This window comes from Helicoverpa armigera, chromosome 20 (assembly GCF_030705265.1).
Source record: "Helicoverpa armigera isolate CAAS_96S chromosome 20, ASM3070526v1, whole genome shotgun sequence".
Lineage (NCBI taxonomy): Eukaryota > Metazoa > Arthropoda > Insecta > Lepidoptera > Noctuidae > Helicoverpa > Helicoverpa armigera.
This window is the reverse complement of record NC_087139.1, coordinates 7321917-7345458: the sequence shown is the minus strand read 5'-3', so window position 1 is coordinate 7345458 and position 23542 is coordinate 7321917. Positions and strand designations below refer to the sequence as shown.

The window sequence follows — 23542 nt, the reverse complement described above, 5'->3', positions numbered from 1 at the left end:
CACTCTTTATTCACCTTTATAGCGTCAAATAACATGCTTCTCATCCCACTTGTCATTGGCAGAATCGTCGAAGTTGACATCGACACGGATTGCCATATACAAAAATAGAATAGAATAGAACATTCATGTGTGACATACTGACAAATATATTGTAGACATTCAGCTAAGCAATATAATTGACTTCGATTTATTTATAGTCGGTACTTATTTACATAAAAAAATATAAACAAAATGTATGTCGCTATATAGGTACTACCAAACTATGTTTACAACTATCAAAATATGTCAGGGTTGTCACATAAAAGCTTACTGGTCCAATGATTTTGTTATCGTTCACCACAATTCAATATTTCACCATAGTATAAAACGTCATACTCCTACAAATATCCTAAATGTAGCCTTTATTTATATACAGCAAAATAATAAAATAAATCTGATCGGAAGCCCGTTTTAATCAATTTATAATTATAAATAAACCTTCCATGAGTAATTCCAGTGTTATTAATGTGAAGTATTGTCATTCCGCCGCAGTGTATCGGAGCGTAGCTGTGAGCTGCGAGCGTCTCATTGGACATACAATTGTCAAATCCATCGACTGACAGCAGGATTAAAATTTTCCTCATAAGTACATTTAAATTAACAGTCACAGGTTTGATACAAAACGATTTCATATTCACACAGATTGATCCAGTTGGTTACAACAAACATCCAAAAGGATGTATGTATAACTGACAGTGACAAGCTCCATTTAAATGTTGCAAGAATTAATTTTCTTTGATTTTGTGATTGTTCAGTACTCTACCTCTATATTGAGAAAATCTTTAGTTAAAGCTTACTGGCAGTTACTAAGAAGTGAAGGTAGCACGAATTTCTTGTTTTGGCGCATATTGATATAAAAAACAGTTGATGTTTAAATCCACTTCCCTACACTGTATGGTTCGATTTTTCCAGAATATATTTTCAATAGAAATAAAATCCACATTCGCTTTGGAAGCACGATAGAATATTCTAGTAAAATTGTCGACGAGTGTGGCTGTAAAATGTTATGTGCGCACAAATTGTCCATTTCGTCCTGTAACGTCCGACACAGCTAAATGGAACGATTGAATAAAATACATTCGATGATTTATACTAGGGACTGCATACTGGTTGTTAATGATGTGGATTGTGGACATAATAAACATTCTTTATTCTGATCATTATAGGCTTATTACAATGTTATCTTTTCTCTTGATCGCAAAGTGTTATATTTATGTCATTTTGATTTTAAAATACTGAAAAATAACATACCTATTGAAGTTAGTAATTATTTTGTTTGATATAAAAAGCACTAGGTACAGTTGAGTGGTTAAAGGGTCAAAGTCCCCGCAAGTGAAAAGGGACAAAATTCTTACTATTAAGATTTTGCATTAAATCTCGAAGAAGCTAATTAAACCTGATTAGGTAATATCTTTCAAAATTTCGAAAGTCACCACAACTTTATCTTTAAGTTTTCTGAAACATCTCGCACGCACTCAATGACACTTTGAGCCAAGTGACGAAGGTCGCAGCCGCTTGACCCCTGTCAAAATCAGGTAACATTCTTGAAAAAAGGGGAAAGGAAAAATAAAAGAAATCAACTCTTTCCAACGAATATCGTAGAAAAATCTTTTGGAAAATTGTTTTTCAGGGTTGATTTAATTTGTTACAGACTGGAATACTTTGTTATAACGTACAATTATTAAGGCAAAAAGAAAAGAAAACGCTTCAGGGAACGTGTAATTGGGTTTCAGGAATGTAGTTGTCTTTTCTGAATTAATTCTGTATATATTGGGTTTATGTAATATTTTTTTCATATTTGTATATAGTCGCTAGTGCATGCTAGCTATAGCTAACACATAAGCCTTAAATTAATGACAAGGGTAAAGGGACAGCTATTCGTTGTCTTCAGTCGGAGATGCCAACCAAAGCAAATTATAATGTACTCGTACGACCAGATTTCAAACCAACATTGACAATTATTTGGTAAATAAGTGCAAATGTTAATAATTTACTGTTCTCTCCTATAATAGCAAAAATACATCGAATCCCTGCAAAAGTCGGCGATAAATAAAGTATTCAGTTGTTCGTGCATAAACAAAGCAGTAAGATCAAGTGCGACGCGAACAGAAGCCGATATTCAAAGCCGTGAAATAACAGAACAAAAAGCAGCTAAACCTGCTCAATTGTGTTCCGCGCCCGGGTTTACTTTCCTGGTTTTGTTCTCAAACACTTTTAGTCCGTCCTGTGATTTAGATCTTTTTATTATATACCTAATTTATTGTTTATGTACTGTAGGTAAAATATTTAAATATATCTAATAGTAAATATATCTACATAATGCACATAGTCTTATTACGTAGGTAGGTATATCTAAGCTCAGGAGCGCCGAGCTTTCAAATGTGGTAAAGTCATATAAACTCATATGTGCATTTACCAAACATCAGCGTGACTCATCCGTTTACGTGAGATGAAATATCTATCTACCGTAAGCAGGCCGGACGAGGACACACAGCGTACACAGCACACAGCTGTCCGGCGTGCTAGTACCCGACCTAATTGAATGCCAATCGCAGCCTCAGCGCCCATCAGTCGTCAGCCTCGTCATTCAGACACACTATGTGACACGAATTACCACATAAGCTCTAAATTCACCAGTATTCTCCATATAAAATTGCATGGGATGTGTAAATAATTTGCTTTAAAGCGAAACGTGTGAGTAGCTTAATTGATTTAGAATAATTAATTCTGTTTTGTTTATTTCCAAGTCATTGCGTAAATATTAGGGAGGAATCAAACTTATATTCTATTACCAACTTATTACCAACATTTCTAGGAAACTTTAATAGGCCGCTATCGGATACAGAGTTAGTGAGATTTATTGCCTACGTTTGGAGCTACTTACCCACTCGCGCACCGAATACACATTCATGTCATCAAGATTTCTAATATTTCTGCCTTATTGTAATCTAATGTATAAGAGTAATAAATATATTTATTTCACTAAATTTCGTCCTCCGCTTCCACCCCGTCCCGAGTAAATAGCGTCTTGCACCTGGGTAAACATTAGGTTATCTCCGACTTCAAAGTACTATATTTCTATAATCCGAAATAATCTCAATTGGTTAAACAGTTTTAGCGTGAAAGTGTAACAAACGATCTTATTCATCCTTAAAATGTTTGAGAACTTCAAAGTAATTTATATTACAAAATTATGCACCAAGAGCACAATACGTACAAAATGATTCGCGTCAATGAAGACGCAGCCTGCGGAGACATAAACATTCTCGTCACGTCTGAGATTCCGAGCTCGTTCTCGTAAGAGGAACCGAGCTGAATATGCTAATGGACTGCATAACTCATCCTCTGTACAGTCGGTATGGACGAAGTTTTCTCACAATGCCGATGTAATCATTATTTTCATCGTAAGTAGAGTTTTCCTCCAATTCAGTTAAATTAATAGATTTCGATGTTAGAATCGATTACAAATAGTTGCAAACGTTCGACTATCCATCACACACATTGATTCACAAGGCTACTCAAATCAATCGCTCCAATCAATCAATTTATTCATGAGTGACACTCGTTATACATTCGTTAAAACTTTATAAAAGTGTGTTAAAAGGTTTTGGGTTAGATATATCGGTTTGGGGCCAGCATGCGATACACCGGGACATTCCCACAGTCAATATTTGATTTGGTTTCAACCCGCGTCACGCGTCCATGTTTTTCAATAGCGTGACGTCACAGCTCGGTGCTCGCAGCCTATTTCAGCTGCAGCTGATACGGAGCGGATTTCAGCTTCGTTTGTGGAAACCGAAAACCCCGCTCTAATAAATTATTTGTTGCATAAGGTCAAGCTGACCGCTTTATTTTTTATACGGGCTACGAATTTAAATGGAATATTTTGATACCTTCTTATGTTAGTTATTTGTATATTTTTCTCGTTTACTTTTTAATTTGGCAATTTAAACTTTTGTTATTTATCAAAGAAAGTTGTCAAGCTGTAAATTAATGCATTCTTTGATACACAATATTTTAAAGTCTTAAAAATAAAAGCTTAAACAAAGTTAAATCATTAAAGTGGCAAGTTACCGAAGGCAAATTACATAAGTTTAAGTTTTTCTTTTCAACTTTCAAGTTAGGAAAGTCATTTGAAAAAAAAATGTTTCGTGAGAATATTTACCAAGTACAAATCTAGGTTTATTTTGTTTGTACCGAACTAACGAGATAGACTATATTTTATGCGGGTCCGGAAAGAAGTTCCTCCAGGATACGGCTAAAAATGCGGCAGTAATTTACAAAATGAAAAATAAATTAAGTCGAGAACAATATAATATGTTCTCCAAAACTCATTTTAAGTATTAGTAAAAAGAGAAAAACTTTTACAATAAGAGTCCTCGGTATATAGGATCGGAATTAAAGCAGGGTGGGTCCGTGGCCGCGGGCTCACATCCGACATTGCTGCCTTTGTGCTCCGTCTCAGTCAGCTGCTGTTTACCAGGAAATTACTATTGCCTGCATCTCACAATTATATTACGTTATGGCTCCTCTTTCCTGCAACTACACGGAACTGGTGATACATTGGACTATTTTTCTTTGTGACTTTATTTTTTGAAGGTTTTATTAAAGTTTGGTATTTTCAATTGTAGTTCTGATCATTTTGTTCCCAAGAAACGGAATGTCGTAGTTTGAAATGGGAGGTAAGGTATATCTACCAAAATGTTTATAAATAAAAAAAACATGATTTTATTTTACGGATTATAGGAAGCAGTTTTGTATCAACGATTGGGAAACAAGATGGGCTTATATTACTGAGTTACAGCCAATATTAAATAAAACATTCTAATTAATGGAATGCGTGCAGCTTACGTTTCGTTTGCGGCTTCATGCATGTGACGCGCAGCGCGGAGTGATTTGTGTCGCGCTCGACACACAGTTGACACTCGACCCATATGTAGCTAACCTTATTGTAATCAAATTCGGGATTCTAATAATAAATTGACAATGTAAAATTGAGGTGTCCGAATTGTTGTGTTCTATTTGTGCATGTACATACATTTTGCTTAGGTGTGTGCTAGTTTTAGTGATAATATCGTGAAATTATTAAGGCCCAACTTTCGGGTGGTGCGCATAGTTGTTTGACTAGTATAGATTATGACATTATATGTAGATTATGGCATAACCAAATTAACAAAAAAAAATGCTGGTATTTCTAGCTTATTTGATCATATAACGAGAAACTGTGAAGATAGTGTTCCGCAATGAAAAATACATAGCGATTTATACAACGTTTTAAATAAGAACTGTTTAGTAGTCAAAAGCATTATTTCCTCGTTACAGCCTCGGTACAGTCGACGACAACCTCGTTACGTTGAATAATTACAGTAAATAATATACATTATTACTCGCTTCTCACAGTGAGCCACTCGGCAACGTGTACTATTTTCTCGTCATAACTTAAATCTAGGACTATTTGTCGGTCGGTCCTGTACTTGCCTTCAGAGATGATATAACGAGTGTTTATTATGTTTTTTTAATGGTTTGAATGAAGCATCTATCAAAAGTTCAGGATTAGTAGCAGACGTCACCGAGTAGGTACACTATTAGGTTGTTATTTCAAATATAATGGTTCATTCACTCCTATATTTTTGAAGGTTATCAGAAATATAACTTAAAAATAAATTTGCTGAAATATACACTTTTAAGTTACATATTTAAATGAAACATACCTGCAGCCACTTGATCCTGGTGATGTTCTCCTCAGTGACAGTGAGAGCTCTCCTCTCCCCCAACTTGTACGTCTCGTCATAGTACATGTACTCCGTGAAGGTCAGCCCACTGGTGGTGTACTGCTGAGTGAAGTATATCGATATCGTCCCGTTCACTATGTCGTGTTCGATGATCCACTTGCACTTTATGGGCACGGGGAAGGGATTGGGGAAGTTCGGTGTGGTGATGGTGCCTACTGCGGCCTTGAGATGGCCTCCACAGGGCTGCGGGCCTTGGTGCTCACTGTCGCGCTCCTGCGCACGCACGTGCTCCGCTGCGAGGCTGAGCAGCGTGAGGCTGAGGAGGCGGCGCATGCTGAGCCTAGAACAATGAGAAAAAATTATTAATCACATGTCAATTGGAATATTTAATACAGATGTTTGCTCTTCGACGTAGGCAAATTCAAATAAAAACGAACGATACTGTAAAACATTAGTTTCTAAAGGTCATTCACACAAATATTACTTCCATCAAATTAGACACAACTTAACTGAATGAACATCGCGTGGCCCTCACTAATCGTCTAGTGAGATGAGTAACGACAGGGCAACAGGGCATATGTCTCAAACGAATGGAATTACAGTCTGCTGAACGTTTCTAATAAAAAAGCTATCATTACTTATGTGGAAAAAAGTAAATGGGCTGAGGACAGAGACTAAAATGAAGTCATTTATTAGATGTCCCTCCGTTACTTTAACTGTCCACTCGGTGATTAATGTGTACCTCATCTGTCTTTATAACAGCCGTTAATTCAAGTGATTGACCCTCCTCAACACTTTTTAAGACTTAACTTAATGGTTACAGCTTAATAAAGACCTTCAATATTTGAAGAAAATTAAACGTCTTTGGTGCGCTATTAAGGCTTGGCTCACAATAAGTCATAGGTATAATTATCACGAATCTTCCATGCCTACAAAAATGTTATTATATCCCTTAAATTGTTAATTTACGTAAGAGACTTTTTTTAATGAAATTTTACAATGTAGAGGTCCAATGATGATACTTCACCGCTATTGAGAAGAGTACAGATTTTGTAAGTGCTCCTCTTGTTTTTATATCAAATTAATTTGGAGCGTGACGAAGTTCAGCCCTCCACGGAGCGATATTAGATTGCCTGAAAACGTTACAACACAAGTTCCGACAGACTTTTTCCTTACCTTCATAACTTTATTATTTCTTGGACAATATTGTGTTAGGGGCGCGTGCTAAAAGTCGTTTCCTTTTCAAACTCGTTTTCTCGCTTGCTATAAAATATAATAAAAGTATGATTTGCTAAAGAAAAATACACTACTGTTCTACCAATCCAATGACTGAGGATTAGGCATAATATATCCTGGACAGCCTCCCATGTGTCTAGATAACTCCACTTAGCTACAGTTTCCAGTGTCCTATTTCTGAACAATACGTATGAATGCAACCGACTAAGTACGTATGTGCGGAAGAGATATAAAAACGCGGCTGAAACACGTCCGCGATATATTGCAGCGCTGCGTTGACTCCGGCGCTGCGGTCTTCGTGAAATATTTCCAACCACTATGACAGCAGCGGAATCTGATTTCAGAATCTAAAATCTACGAAGTTATGCACCGACATGCTTCAGGAATTTAGATTACATCTGTGTGTGTTTTATTCTCATGCCAGGAACAGGCAGTGCAGGCAGACTGTAAAATATTATGTTCATTTTTGTACACTAAAACTTACCTAAATAGTTTTAGGTTTAATAGGAAATCAGTTTGTTTAAGTACTAACTCTTGCCCGAGGTATTAAGACCAGACTACCCTTACGTTACGTGTATACGTACGAGTATATTGAATATCCAGTACCAAAATCAAGAGAGCCTAGTGGTTATTCGTGTAACTAACTTTGAAGTAGCAAAGTTAGGAACTAACATCAGTTTACGTATGTTCTGAAGGCTTGATTCCATTGAGATAGAATGTTACAAGCTTGCTGTAGGCTCTGCTCAATGATTTTGTTAGTAGTACAGTGCAAATTTAAATCAAGGTTGCAAATAATAATTTTCAATTTTGGATAGGTATTGATTGGCGCTTGGAAGTTTCGGGGCTTTAGGTAGTAACGTTACTGAAAATAAAACCGATGTTTATTTCGTTAATTCATACAATATGGACATCATATTTACATGAATATTCTAACTTAGATTCTATAAAAACAAAAACATTTCCAGTATCATTTCTCGAAGCATTTATTAATTGTTTGCTTTGGCAAAAGTTCCCGACAGGCTAGCATTGTTTATGAACAATAAAACAAGTAACACAACGGGGGTTTATTTAAATGATGTTACTGTTATAATAAAAGAAGAGCTATTAACTTCGGAAGTAGTCGGATACAGAAGTTTATGAAACTTTTCTTGATACAAAGAAAAAGGGGAAATTGAAAAATAAATCTACTCAAGCAAGTTATAAGAAAGTTGACTAGAACCGTCGCAAATAAAAATCTTAATCTTATTATCCTATAGGTAGGATGAGAAACTCTACACGTATATGGCATTTGTAGGTAGAAATTTTCTAATGGTTGCAAACAACAGAACAAAACAAGGAATTCAATCGTATGCAACATCTATCCTGTTATTTGACCGAAAGACCTTTGTTTTGTCAACTTTTTATGAAGGGTGGCTAAAAAGCTCGATTCGAGGACACTCAACTCTTTCTGAACACAGATACCTATGTGGCCAAAGCTTATTCTATGACGAGAGAATAAAAGTCATACACAGATATCCAGGCGGGAGATTTCCCAGTAAAGTCTATTAATATTAAGACTTTTGTTATTATCAAATCAAGTTTTTGAGGTATAATGATACTATAAAAAACATATTTTTTAATTTATGCAAATAATAATGTATCGTACAATAGGAAATAAGAACAAATAAGAAAAATGAAAAGCTGCTTCTGTTGTATTCCTATCAATAAGCAAGAAAATGAATCGTTAGCGGATTAAGTAAAGCCTTTCGAACAATTTCAATTATTATGCTCACATAATATTATTGTCAATTTCGTCCAATTCACAGACAAACAAAATTGATTGCGGAACCATTTTTCCTTAACCAATAAAAATATACGACTTTCCTGATTTCAGCTTGAACATAAATTGGGGTGATGAGCAAACAAATTTAAAAAGTTATTTATTTCGGAACTCAATCCTTGATTTCAAGATAAAGTCAATATGTTAAATATGTGTATTATCAGCCAAAGTAGGTACATACACACAATAATAGAAATCTATTTTCAGAATCGTTTCAGTAAGTACTTTTGGGGCGTAGAGAATACAATCAAACAAATGATTTCTATTTACAATATAAGTACCTACAGATATATTAGTTTCGAACATAAAGTTCGGCTCCCTTAGTTCAACGAACAGCTTTACCGAATGCGGGAGATATGTTTCAGGACAATCAATTGTGAAGGCTTACTGTCACAACTTTAGCAGACACAATACATTTCGTTTTGTTTGAAGTTTGCCGGTGCTACTCTCCACGGTCTTATTTTTCTGAAGCTACACACACAATGGCGACGGTGAGATATATTTCGTCAAACTGTTCAATTTGGTGCGGAATCAGAATTTTGAGGAATTATAAAGTGAATCACCGAGACGGTAAATACTTTTAATTATGTCAATTATACTAGCTTAACAGAGGGCAGTGATATTTTATGCAAGGACTACCATTTATGCTAATGTCAAGTAGTGGACTAAAATAAAATATGCAGAAGATGAATTTATTAGTTATTCATTTAGTACGAGTTCTTTCTCTCCTATAAATGGCTCACTTAATTCAACTGAAACAGTTTGGCAAAACCAAAACAATATACTCTACTCTTGTTAAAACACAATGTATTTGAACAAAACTCATTCTGTTACTCGTACATACATTACAGGTAACTCAATCACCTTTCCTCTGTGTTCGCGTCACACAGCATCCCCTGAGACGAGAAGTAATCCATACTACTTCCATCTGAGCATCTCTGGAGGACCTGATATAGATGTTTTCTTTCAACGTTATGCATATTATAGTGTGGATTAAAACAAAGAAGTCTACTGTTTGAAGTATAAACAGCTAGTTATCTTTTAAGAAAGAAGAAAGTAAAGTTTAATTTTAATTTAATAGCTGCAAGCCTTATTATAAAACTTAATTCAAATCATCATTATCATATTACGCCTATTCTTTTACCAACTACCTTGGGGTCAACAGCTGGTCGGAAGAACTGGTATTCAGACTTTCTAGCTTCTGACTACCAGCAAAGACTGCCAAAGATGTTCAAATGATAGCCGGGTCCATCTAGATACCTAAAGATCGGGGACCGGGTATATAAGTAATGAATTTATTTAGTTAATGCTCTCCACTATATGTTTACGACAACATAAAAAAATGAAATATAAGTAAAAAGATATCTTGTACGTATAATAGCGTGGCAGATGAGAACGACAACGCTCAACATTGGCCACAATGGGCATCCGCTTTCGGGGTACTCCATAGGATATTTTTACGCCACACAAAGGATTAACCTGCTTTCAGAAAAAGCCTGAGCTCGGTTTTTATACGTTATAAATATTATGTTGGATTTCATACTGTTTTCATTGATGTTCTACGTCCTCAAAGCAGTATTGTCCTTGGATTTCCGCGTTGTTCAAGGACTTTTTTGAAAAAATTATACATGAATTCTTCACAATCAAAAAATACAGCTTTCTGCTGAATATTGAGTGGGTATCGAGACGCCTCGTAAATCTCTTTTACTGGCAGTTACGCTCGCTCGCAGCACAAATCGTCGATAGGCACTTCGAGCTTCAATTTGCGTATTAATACTTAATCCTCTTTTATTGACTTTTTCGCACACTTTTCCCTTTAAGTTATTTTGCATCAATCTAAATATTTTTTCAAGCATTTCTGATGCATTATAGTACCAGCTGACCTTTTTGTGCTACTTAGGAAATTGTTTTTGCCAACGATGTTTTTGATAACGACTTTCTCATCGAGAAATATGAAGTGTCGAGTTATTTTCCAGTAAAAATGTTCCATTATAATGGTGAAAATAACTTTCTACTACTGATTGTTATAAGATAGTATAAATTAACGATATTTGCGTTATATGAAAAGATTTAAATCTCGTTTAAACTTATAATTATTACTTTATATCAACTAGCTTACCTTACCTTAACTAGTTTTACCCGCGTCACGTGGTAACTACTGCCCGTACCGGGATAAAATATAGCCTATTTTACTCGCTTTCGAATGGTAAAAGAATTTTTAAAAACGGTCCAGGAGTTTTTGAGCCTATTCATTACAACCAAACAAACAAAGTTTTTCTCATTATAATATTAGTATAGACAAGAAATCCTACCTGAAGTTTTGCCTTGTTTATAATATATTGTAATTTTGTAATTCTTAAATAAATATACTTTCTTACATCGCATTTAGCATAAGTAGAAAGTATTTAACGATTTTAGTATAATAAGATGAAGCATTAAGCAAGTTTTGCATGCGTTTGCTCAACCTGCTGAGCAAACTTTACATTCAAATGGAGTTTCTAAAGTTTTAATGCAATGTCAAGCTGTAGGATTGTGTGAATATTACGGAGAAATATTCCCCGCGTCTCGAGGTAACCTACTTCCCGCACTCGGATAAACAGCTATCTGCGTCCTTTCTCAGGCACTACATTTTCTGTGAGATATTACCTATACAAACTTTTTGAGTGCAGGAATTGCAAAATTAATCTGGGCATAAATAAAATTGGTGTCATTGTACCTACATCTTGAACAGTCAGACCCCAGACTTTCCGACAACCAGTCTTACCAAGGGGTATCGTTTTGCCCAAGTATCTAGTTTGATGAGGTTATATGTATAGGCAGTCGTGTCATGCTAAACACTGGCACTCAACTGCGACCGGCAGATGAGTTACTGTTTGCATAAAAATACACTAGTATTCTGATTGTGAAAACAATAGATTACTTAATTTTAATATCACTGCTCTCTGTTGGGAAAATAATAAAAGAAAAAACATACAAAGGCAACGTATAATTATAAATACCTTGTGCAAAGCATTTCCACTTTGCCGGGCAACTTTTTAAATGAAAAAGTTGTAAAAAACATAACGCACGTGCTCAAAGGGACGGTTTTATATTATTTACGAGAAAAACACGCTCGTTTAAATTGAAATTTTTATCAAGTATATTGTAGACAGGAATAAGTACCTATTATAAATTACTAGCTGTACCTCGAGGTTTTGACCCCCGTGCCGAGAGAACTACTTCCCGTATCAAGAAATCATTAAAAGGGGTAATTTTCTTAAGTATTTTTTTTCTCCTGACCGCTAGTTGTAGAGCACAACAAAAAATAATTATCAGAATCGGTCCAGCGGTTCAGGCGTAATTCGATGACCAGATAAACTAGGGAGTGACTTTTATGAAGGTACATAATTCGGTATAAAGATTGTCATGTTATTAGTAAATAATACTTAATAATCATTCAATTGTAATTGTCACGTATCTGTTCTCTATATAATTGTAAATGCGTAATTAGCAAATACCTATAATTCTATCAGCCTCTGTAATTAATATTGACTCAACTATTACATCAAAGTGTATCATGTTGTTTACAAGGGACGTTTATGTCAATTTATTGCATAAATCACTTCACATCACATTACTGTCACTGTCAATTGCCATTGCGCGTCTGTCAAACTTAGTTAATTTGAAAACGAAATAATTAAATGGGTATAGAAATATATTTTCTGGAATAAGACAACATGGTATTTACACTTTAACTAATTAATTATCTACTGAAGTTATATCACTTAACTATTGAAAATAGAGCTAATGCACCCCATGAGAATAAACGCCCCGTAACCTATCGGTTTCCTCGTCATTCGTATTCAATCAAACCTACAAACAAAGTCTTCAGCTTTATAATACTACATACAGTAAGGATATAAAAGTTCATATACTTAATTCGATTTTCTATTTTCACAATCAGCCGCGATCCGTCTTATGCGTTTTCCGCTGCAGCCAGCGAGCAATGCATCACGGTTTATAGCTGAACCGACTGCAACTTCGCAACTTACTGCAAGCAGTCGGTTAAAGAGTTTATGTAGTTTTTCTTATTTGGACTACTTACAATAGAAAAATATGCTTTCTGTTCAGTCTAACCTAATTTAAAGTAGAGTAAAACTGAGCGGCAATTTCACGGCTGGTTATGGTTTGATTATCGTTATATGTAGTTAAATAGTACCTACACCCACCCTTGGTTATTAAAATACGCATCTCTCATTTTACCAAGTATGCTTCTGTTAAATTAAGTTAGTCTTTATTCCAACCAATACTTTTAGAATAACATAAAGTTTCTCCCAAAGAGAGCAATGTTAGTATATTATGCTGAAATAAGGAACCACAATTTGTGGCAGATAGCAAGTTTTGTTTAACTATCGTAACTGCGCGAGACGCGGAGGACGTACTTACATAAGTTACGCCAATCCTCTTCAAAACGACTAACTAGTCTGTTTGTTTTACACTTTGCTAGGTATAATAACCTTATTTACATTTAGATGTTTAACTTTTAGAGAAAATTCTTTTGATGAATTTGTACTTGTGATTTCTTAGTTTTGGAATAATATTCAGAAAGTAGCAATTATTCATGGAATTTGTAATCAAAATGAAAAGCTCAAATAAAATGGAAATCTTACTTAAATATTCATGAACTGCTTAGTGCTAACGAAATGACCTATTTTCTTTTAGCAAATTAAATATAAGAGCTAGGTAGCATAGGTACACCCACAGAGTACCACAAACAACATATAGGTATGTACAGTCGTGAACAGCAGCGTTCCCAAACAATGGCGATCTATCAGCGCGGCGCGGCAGCGAGGCGAAGCCAATGCGAAGATAAATGCTTGTGCACTCGTTAACAATGACCCTATTGTACTTAACTTTGTTAAAAATAATAATGTTACTTAACTTCATCTGCTTTCTCTATTAAGGACACATTGAAGTAGGTAAGTACGTGTGAGGAAAACGTATTCTCTCTAAATTAGGTACATGCGATTATTTACCCAATTGTGGGAAACAAAACGTGACAAATAGATTGTTGCTGAGTAAACAAACTATTCGCGACTTCATTTTGGTATGTTTTTAAAAATAAGTACTGTATTTAGTACTAACTCTTAAAAGTAGTTTTTAAAGAGTTTAACGCATGTTCTTCACTATTTCGTCTTCGTATGTTAATATCACAATTCTCAAAGGTGCATACGGGCAGACTAAAATTTATATTCGCATTTGCATCGCCTGCATTCATACAAGTGTCTGGCAGCGCATCTGTTGTGATAAGAGCTCGCTTTGTTCTGCGCAGAGAGACATCTGTAAGGACCATAAACACGTGATGGTATAGGCGATAATTACGTACATGGATGTACTGGCTTTTCATCGTCTGTTTTGCATGTTCTAAATCTTCGAGAATTCAACTAACTGGAAACGCCATTGCCATATTGCTCTATCAAAGTTAGTTGAGCTCGACTCATCTCCGTAAATACGTCAAGGGAGCTGTCAATAGTTGTGTTTCCCCCTGCGCGTATTGTGCGCGTGATATGTGCTCATGGTGACTCCAGTTGGTTAAGCGCTCTAGATTCAAAATGGATGATGAAAATAGCATGATGTAAGTATTCGAGTGTTTACGTCCATCACGATAAATGCACTGTTAGCTGATGTGCTGTGCTGTTTACTAATACGAATGCACATAATTATGAACTATTTGTACACAATTATGTGCAAACATCGCAGAATGTTCACGCTCCGATTGAACCGCGTTTGAATTCGCATTGATTCAACAGTTTCCAGTGATTATTAATTTACCTTTCTCGTTCGTTACATTGAATTTTAGTATTTACTCCATAAATGAGCTTTGTAAAGATTAACAAGTTATGTATGATTGTTTAGGCTACATACGAACGTAATAAAAGAGATAGCCTGGAATCAGCCTAATGCTACATTTTATAAGGGACCTAAGTGCGTCACTTTAATAGCAGTTTCTGATTATCTGCTGTGATACGAGTAAATACTTGTAGGTACTTAGCAGGAAAATACTACTGAGTCTTCTGTAAGTAGGTAATTCGGCACTAGACTTATTTATGTTTAGACTTAGTGTTGTACCTAATTAAAATCCCAGAAACGACTATCTGTTTAATTGATTTACCAACAAGAGGAGGTTCTCAATTCGTCAGATTCTTCTGTAATTTTTTTATGTATGTTAAAGTTGTAGGCAAACGTTCTTTAAAAACATAACCTAGTGAAGGTTTTAAGCTGACTAGGCGGTTTTGACCTTTTTTGCCATTTCGTCTTTTTAGAAATCAGTATTTTTTTTAACAAAAAATTTTTTTGGAGTTTTAAAACATTTCAGCAATTATTAAAAACTGACATTTTTTTTAAATGACACAATATAACAATATTTGATTCTGTTAGTACTTACACAAATTAACAAAGTAACAGTGAAAAAATATTATTTAGGTGTCGTAAGTAATTCAAATTATGAATCCACAAGACATGTCATTGACCTCAAGCTGAATATTTGGAATAGAACATTCGAGCACGCATTCCAATTTTAAAACTTATTAAAAGGCCCTACTGGCTCGACGCTAACTTACTGAATAATAAAAAGTATTTAGTAAATAAGAAAGAAAAATGAAAATCGAAACAAAACACACGCCAATGACGTCACGCACGAAATGAAAGGGATAGATTGATTATGAAAGAAAGAGTAAACAAATGTTCCTAATGAAACAAATGACACGTCAATGACGTCATGCACGAAATGAACGGGATAGATAGATAAATAAGACAGAGATAAATATATATTTAAAGCAATTTTTAGGAAAGTCATAAGTCAAGATTTTTTATAGGAAACTAATTCTAATTTTGAAGTGTATAAGATCGATATTTCCTAGACTGGCTGTTAAAGGCGGCACTAGTTTGGATAGTGTAAGTCTAAGCTAATGCTGCCTCTGGTATGATCATGGTTTAGGATTTAGATATAGCTTAGCGAGCTGGTACACGCGGGAGACGGCGGGGTCGCGGCGAGGCGCGAGGGAAGGGGGGAGCCCCATCATAGTGTGCTAAAAGCGCTTTTGAATTTATCATCCCGCGATTTTTTTACATTGAATATAAAACCGAAAAAAAAAACGCACAATATGCTTACGGTATTTAACGTTATTTATTTGATCATTTTTCAATACTGTAACTTTATGATGTTCTCAAAAATAATTGCAATTGGCGGGGATCGAACTTGCAACCTCTTGGTTTTCACTGTGCCACGTGTGTGCTGTGCCTCGTCGAGGCTCATAAGTACCTCGATTGAATACTTTGGTGTCCAAGATATAGGTAAGTACTTAGGAAGTACATAGATACTTATAACAAGAAAAGTTACAGCGGTACCTACCTACCTACTTGTCTGACCTAGAATTGAACGCACACTCGTGGGTGCTTGAAAGTCTTTCCAGGGCCCTGAAAGTAATGGACGGCTCTAATACCTTGAATGTTTTCCTCGCTCACATCTTCATAACCAACACAGTTGAGTAACTCCTCGCCCGGGCGACAATTAGATTAGCTGAGTGACGTGACTGAAGCACGGACGTGCAGCCGGTCAGCACAACCACCAGTAATTGAGGAAAATGTACGGACGACGAGGAAAACAAGCGCCACTGCCAATTAATTAATGAGGAGACCGAATGTTGAATCATAAGCGTGATTCGTAGATAGCAATTAAGTGGAACCTCCCTGGAGATATCTGTTTATTAATAAGAATAATCAACCTGGTCAAGAAGAAAAATGTTATTTGATTTCTTATCCTATTGAAAATACGTTGAGCCGTAACTTTAAAAACTATGTCAAATATATGGTAAAAATATAATATCTTAGAAAGTCATAATAATAACCGATCAAAATAATCTCTACGGAACATACATTCCCTAACCTACTTACCTAGTACCTAAATTAACCGACCTGCTTTGTAACGGTGTCAATTTTAAATAAATAAAAAATATATTGACTTTTTGACCATTACTTCTAATTTTTTATTGATTAAAATCCATTAGCATTAAAAATGAAAAAGCCTACGCAGAAATACACCACCACACCCGAATAGGTACACAAAGAAAGTAGGTATCATACAAACGTTACAATAAATGAATACAGTGGGAATCCTTACAGCGACGTCAGTGAACCACTTGAATAATTAATATAACCATTTCGATTATGTTCAAGCCCGACTAGTGCTCGCGAGCTAGTTCATTCAATTTCTTTGAAGAAAACCTTAGTAAGCACGCCACAGATTTTTAATATTTCAGCTTTTAATGCTATAACTTACAGATAAGAAATAAGTATTAGGTGCTTAAGTAGGTATTTATCTAAATATAATGGTGACATTTTTTAAATGTTCGCGATTTGCTGGAGCGAATAACCAGAAGAATTATTTATGTATTTTTCAGAACAGCGCGTCTACAAGCCGTTATTGCTAAAATAAATAACCTAAAATAAAATTAAGTCCCTCATAGCTCTTACATACAATTTTTTTAATTTTATTTAATAAAAGCTGTTCAAACAGGGTGTTGAAATAAAATATCTATGCATATATTGAAAGAACTACGCAATCAAAAATTTCAACCATTTACCTATGCACAAAGCTGAGCTTTTGGCATCCAGCCAGTTTCACCTGTTTCCCGAATATTTTTTAATGTAAAGTCATATATTTGAATAGTTTATTTTATTAAAATAGCGCTTTATTGGTCCAGATTTTTGGTTTCATGTGGTGCATAAAAACTAAAATTACGTCAAAGGCTCAGTTCCACTAAGTCGTTCATAGCTTAAGCAGGAAGACCAATATGCTGAAATGTTCGAGAAACTCCTGACTTTTCTGTCTAAATGGCTAAGATAATGCTGAACCTAAAAAGCCAATGTATTACCTATCTCAAAACAGGTAAAAATAATATACCAGCATAATTAAAACTGCAGTGCACCCAAACATTAATAACGGAATACCTATTAACGTCACAAGATTAGCATATCAAAAACCGCATCGCTCGCTCTGGACAAAGCGAAAGAGCGGAGAAAAATCCGTGACGTCACAGCTTTAGCTCAAGCATTCCTTTGTAGGCGGGATGAGAAGTCGCTTAGCACAATTGCGGCCGCCGCGACGACTCAATGTCTTAGCGCAGTGTTCAAGCAAGTTAACGTCTTACTGAGATCTTTTGTCTCTTTGCCATTGTGATTTAACTGTGTGACTTTATTAGCTGCAGATTTACCAACATTATTGTGTTTATTTTATTTTGTGCGAATCGCTTTTCAGCTAAATGTATCAACGTGTTTGTTCCTAAGTACGTAGGTCGGTTTTAAAGTGGGCGAGGTATCTGTAATTGGGATTGTTAGGTATAAGATTATTTCATCTAAGTATCTAAAAGTGTTTTAAGTACTGAGATTACCTATGCTGGGAATTTGTAACAAAAAAAACCTAAACCTAATTTGTCTGACTATTATTTATCCATTATCCTTAACCACGATTTCCTTCAAACCATTGATTGAAATAAACGTAGCTATAATTATAAACTTTTGTTCTTATTTCAAAATTGAAAGGTCTTTAACAATCCATCTGGAAGGTTTAGTTGATCGGATGCGTATGCGTAGTCACGCGGTAATATGATAATGGAGGCCACACCGCTTGCGTAACGTAGACACGCGCGTCGTTACGCAAGCGGTGTGGCCTGTCTCATACATTTCCATACATTACAACTCATGGTTACGCCGTAACTACGCGCGTGACTACGCGCGTGGTTACGCATACGCATCCGGTCTGCTCGAGCCTTAATTGTTTTTGCGTTCAAATCTTCTTATTATTACAGCGGAACTAATTATCTTAATTAAGAAGCAATTAAACGCCAGTGGTAAGTGCTGCTCCTTTGAAAGTTTTCATCAAGTACTTTCTTAATCAGTTACGACCCGAAGCGACTTAAATTGACTTCGTGTTTGAGTTTCCACGCCGGATAATTAATGACTGAGGACAACATACACAGATCTAACAAACTAGATATTTATTGCTGAACAATTTTGATATACAACTTTCAATTGCAACGCTTTTTCATTGTTTAGGAGCTGGTTATAGGTTCGTGTACTTAAAGTCTAGTTTACATTAGTTACAATAATTCTCATTATGAACTTAATAATGAAAAATATAAATCTGCAAGTTATGTTCAAACTGAAACAAAACCAGTATTTAAAGGAGTCATCAGTTCCCTTCCAAGCAAGTAAAATCTCACAATATAAAGCTCGCGTAAGATTCAGACATCTCTTACTTAAACAAAGGAGGATTAATATCTCCAACTTATCCAATGATAAGTGCTCTCCATTTAATACAGGGAGAGATTATAAACAGAACAACTTAATAAACTCACTTGATAAGATTAATAAAGCTTGCTCGTAATTACGGTCATAAATTATAATTTATATTGAAGTAAGTGACTATCAAGACGAGAATTTAATTTAAGAATATTATTTTATTTCAATTATACAGCCTTCAGTAATTAATATCAAATAAGTGCTAATAAATTGATGCATTACAAATGGAAACCGATTAAAAAACAATTATGTCCAACGCGGAATCCAACATGAAACGCTTCCAATAAGATTATCGCTAATTAACGCTCGCTGTAACAAGATTTCCATTCATAAATGAATTCGTTCATTTATACTTTAAATCGTTTCATTATAAGGACTAAAAATAAAAAACGTTTACTTATTTAGTAATTGTAAACGTCTTTCCTATGCACGGACTTTCTCACTGCATAATAATAACAGCTCCAAATGTATTCTGCTGCGAGCAAATTGTTGAAAATTAGTTAATTTTAACAAATGGGCTAACCGATAGTTCATACGTGTGTGCTCATGACATTATGGCAACTGCGATTACGGACCATTCCACAAAGCATTGTCGTGGTGACACTACATTGGAAGTGTTCCACCATACGTCGACGAGGCAGTTATAGGAATGCAATTATAGGAGATCAGACCACAGGATACGATACTGCATTGACATGACATCATTTGCGGTTGCACTCTGCTTCTGTTGGACACAACCAAGCAATGTGGCGACTGTTTTAAAAAGTTTATAATGGCATTAACTTTGCTGACTGTAATGACCGTAAAGACACTACAAGTTAATGTGCTTTGAAATTTTGCCGATGCCATAATTATGTAAGTGTCTCGAATTTTAGAAATAAAATAAATATTATCATGTGAATTTATTTTGTGAAGGTGTGTTTCTTATATTGATATCGAATTTTGTAGTTCACAGGTAAACTCTGGGGAGATCGTTATATTGAAGGATGACAAAGGTCTCGGTAGAAATTCAAACTTTCTGTCTGGCAACATAAACACAAAACTAATTTATGAATAGCTTTTTTATTACTATTGGACGGTTAAGTATGCGTGGGTTATATAAGTGTACTAGCAATGTAGATGAAAGGAATTTAAAGACATAAAACATTTTATGATTACACCGATGGTATAGCATTACACTAGCTTCGCATAAAGTGGATCGCGATAGAATATACGGGTTTAATTAACAGCTCGGTTATCTAATTTTAAATGTATAATTAGGATCACAATGCGTATCTAGCATAAATTCAATTTAATTTCCTACTCACTGATAAAACTAAGTATAACCAAGGTACTTACTGTTATTTATCATTTAGATACAATACATGATAAGTAGGTTAAATTTAATCTGGGCGAACATGGTATACTCACTGTGAACAATATTTGCCACTAACTTCTCAACCTTCTCAGCGTAACTACATAGATACATATATAGGTACATTCGGCTGTGGTTTTCATCTAAGCTTGGGCACCAAAAGATCATCAGCTAGTGTATCGACCACAAATCCCTGTCGGCCATGAATCACTCTCGTATTTAACGAGTTCCCGCAACTTGTAGACAATTAGCCGAACCGGAGATTAAATACAAGCTTGACCGCGCGGACCTTTATTAATACCTACTGCGGATGTCTGTACATAGACATACTGACCGATGAATCTTTAATGAATTAGACCTTTCCTAACTGACCATCTAAATATATAAAACTCAAAGGTGACTGACTGACTGACTGACATAGTGATCTATCAACGCACAGCTGAAACCACTGGACGGATCGGGCTGAAATTTGGCATGCAGGTAGATGTTATGACGTAGGCATCCGCTAAGAAAGGATTTTGATCAATTCTACCCCAAGGATAAAATAGGGATGAAAGTTTGTATGAAACTTTGTCAATTTTAAACCGATCGGACTGAGACTTTGCATGCATAAAGCTACTATGGCGTAGGCAACACTTAAGAAAGGATTTTGATAAATTCCATCCCTAAGGGGATAAAATAGGGGATGAAAGTTTGTATACATCTTCTTAGATTTGTACACGCTAATCTTCCGAACTACTGAACGGATTTCAATGTTTTTTTCTTTGTTGTATCAGTATTAAGCCTGGTCAACATATAGGCTATAATTTATCTTCGAAACTTGAAGACCTGATGCAGAACTCCAACAGACCAACAAAACTATAAGAGATACAAAAATGGTGCCATGGCAAAAATTGTTTCATGTGATGAGCATTTTCAGATGAGATAATAAATTTTAAGATCTGGAACACCTGATGTGGAACCCCAAGAGCCCAGCTTCTCTATACCATATACAGGTATGACGTTTTAGCAAAAGTTGTTCAATTTGATAAGCACTTTCTATTGACTTACACAAATTGAAGATCTAAAACACCTGATGTGGAACTCCAGGGGCCCAGCTAGACTATAGCATATAGAGGTATGACGTTTTAGAAAAAGTTGTTCAATCTGATAAGCACTCTCTGTTGACTTATAAAAATTGAACCACACCTACACCTGATGTGGAACTCCAGGAGCCCAGCTAGAACCATGACGGGGGTAGGTCTCACGCCTCTGGTTTAGCTTGGCCGTCCAGAGTGGAGTCGCTAGAGCAGGATTAGTAGCCCTGCTCGGAGGGTAGGTGCCTCATGGTAAGCACAGGGAGCGCGTAATCTGCGTTTAAAGTCCACCGAGGTATCCTCACCCTTCAGCTCATACTTGAGAGATTGGTTCTCTACCCACTAAACCACCACGACTCCCACTAAGTCACCACGACTTTGTCATCTATTTAATGTTTTTTTACGTAATAATACTTGTGTAATATTTTTGCCACACACAAATGCGGACTAATTAGAATCACTACTTTTATCCCTATGGTCACGTCTATTGCGGTTCAGTTCTCTGCGTTTTGTTTAATCTGCTGTGCTTTTGCTGTTAAAGTACAAAAATTAAGTATATAGAACGTTTCTCTTCGGTCCTTTAAAATTCAATATCAGACTATTCAGATCTTTGATTTTGCTGACCCCGTAGTCGCTGGCATAAGGGACAGGATTCGCGTACGAAGTCGCGGGCAGAAGCTAGTTTTGGTATAATTTCAGATTATTCAAAGAGTTTCTAAGAAGTCTACGAGTTACAATTCGTTGAAATCCATTTCTTCTTAGTTATTAGTTGGTATTCTAGTTACTTGGTATATAAAGGTTTATTTTTGCAACTGAAACCTTGTTTTTGGATTATATTACCTTAATGTATTTTTATTGAAGAAACCTGCTTTACGCCCATTTTAATATAACCAATTAATAAAGTGCAAACTGAGAGCTTCCTAGACTTTTAGCGCACAACAAATTATGCTACTAACATGAAACTGATAATGTAATAAATATCTCATGTAGGTACTGTCAGCAACAAAAATCATTTAACACAAAATACTGAACACTAGAATCTCTCATAAACAATTGTTAGGTATGTAACGACTACAGAACAGAATAACCTTTTACATTAGAGAATTACAAAAGTCGCCGAACACAGCTTGCGCTTTTAAGATTTTAGTTTTTTATGTATAAATTAATAGATTGGTATTAACTACGCCAATTTTAATAGTTTAATCTTAAAAGCTTCTCTTGATCTGTTCCAGACAACGTTTGTTGTCGACTGTACTACCTACCTACTTGACGTTTACTGAAGCAATGTACACGTGATTCTGTAGATATTGCGCGAAGTTCTCGTGAACGGTAAACAATTGTAAGCAATAATAAACATGATTCTATTATATTGGTTTGTACGTACATATGTTGCTAATCCGAGAATAATTACGTGTTCGTAATTAACGTTTGAGCTGATCTTATCCTTTGAAGTACTTCACGTGAATTATTTAGTCGAATGGCCATTCATATAGCTATATTTGTACCTTTATATGTATGGATATACAAATGTTACATCGAAATCCATAATAAAAACTAAGTATTATGAAACTTGGCACTTATATACATAGTTAGTTGCATACTGTTACAAAAATCTTCATAGAAGAAAAATTTCGTTCGCCGTGCGCGGATGGTTCAGACTTTAATCCTAACATCCGCTAATAGGAATTATTCAAATAAGAATCCTCTCGACTATTAAAGTGCTTAAATGTCGGAAAATTGTACGTGACGGACTGCATGTGTCTACACGCATGAACATATTACACTGGCAACACTGGCAAGTTAATGAACCTCATTTATTTAAAAAGAGAATAATAGAGTCTCGTTCGGACTCTCCCAACATTATTTAAAAAGGCCGCAAATATTGTAGCAACTTCGTACAGGCGATGGTTAAGGCGAGGAATTGGTCAACAATAATTCCATAACCGGC

At 35.5% G+C, this 23542-nt stretch overlaps 1 protein-coding gene across 2 annotated transcripts in view; it reads right to left on the bottom strand.

Annotated features, from left to right (window-relative positions):
* Positions 1–23542, bottom strand: part of LOC126056246 (uncharacterized) — a 99339-nt gene that overhangs the window by 51965 nt on the left and 23832 nt on the right. For both annotated transcript variants that reach the window (XM_064039842.1, XM_064039843.1), the window contains exon 2: positions 5751–6111. In XM_064039842.1, coding sequence (XP_063895912.1) covers positions 5751–6111 — 361 coding nt within the window. The remainder of the gene's footprint in view (positions 1–5750; positions 6112–23542) is intronic.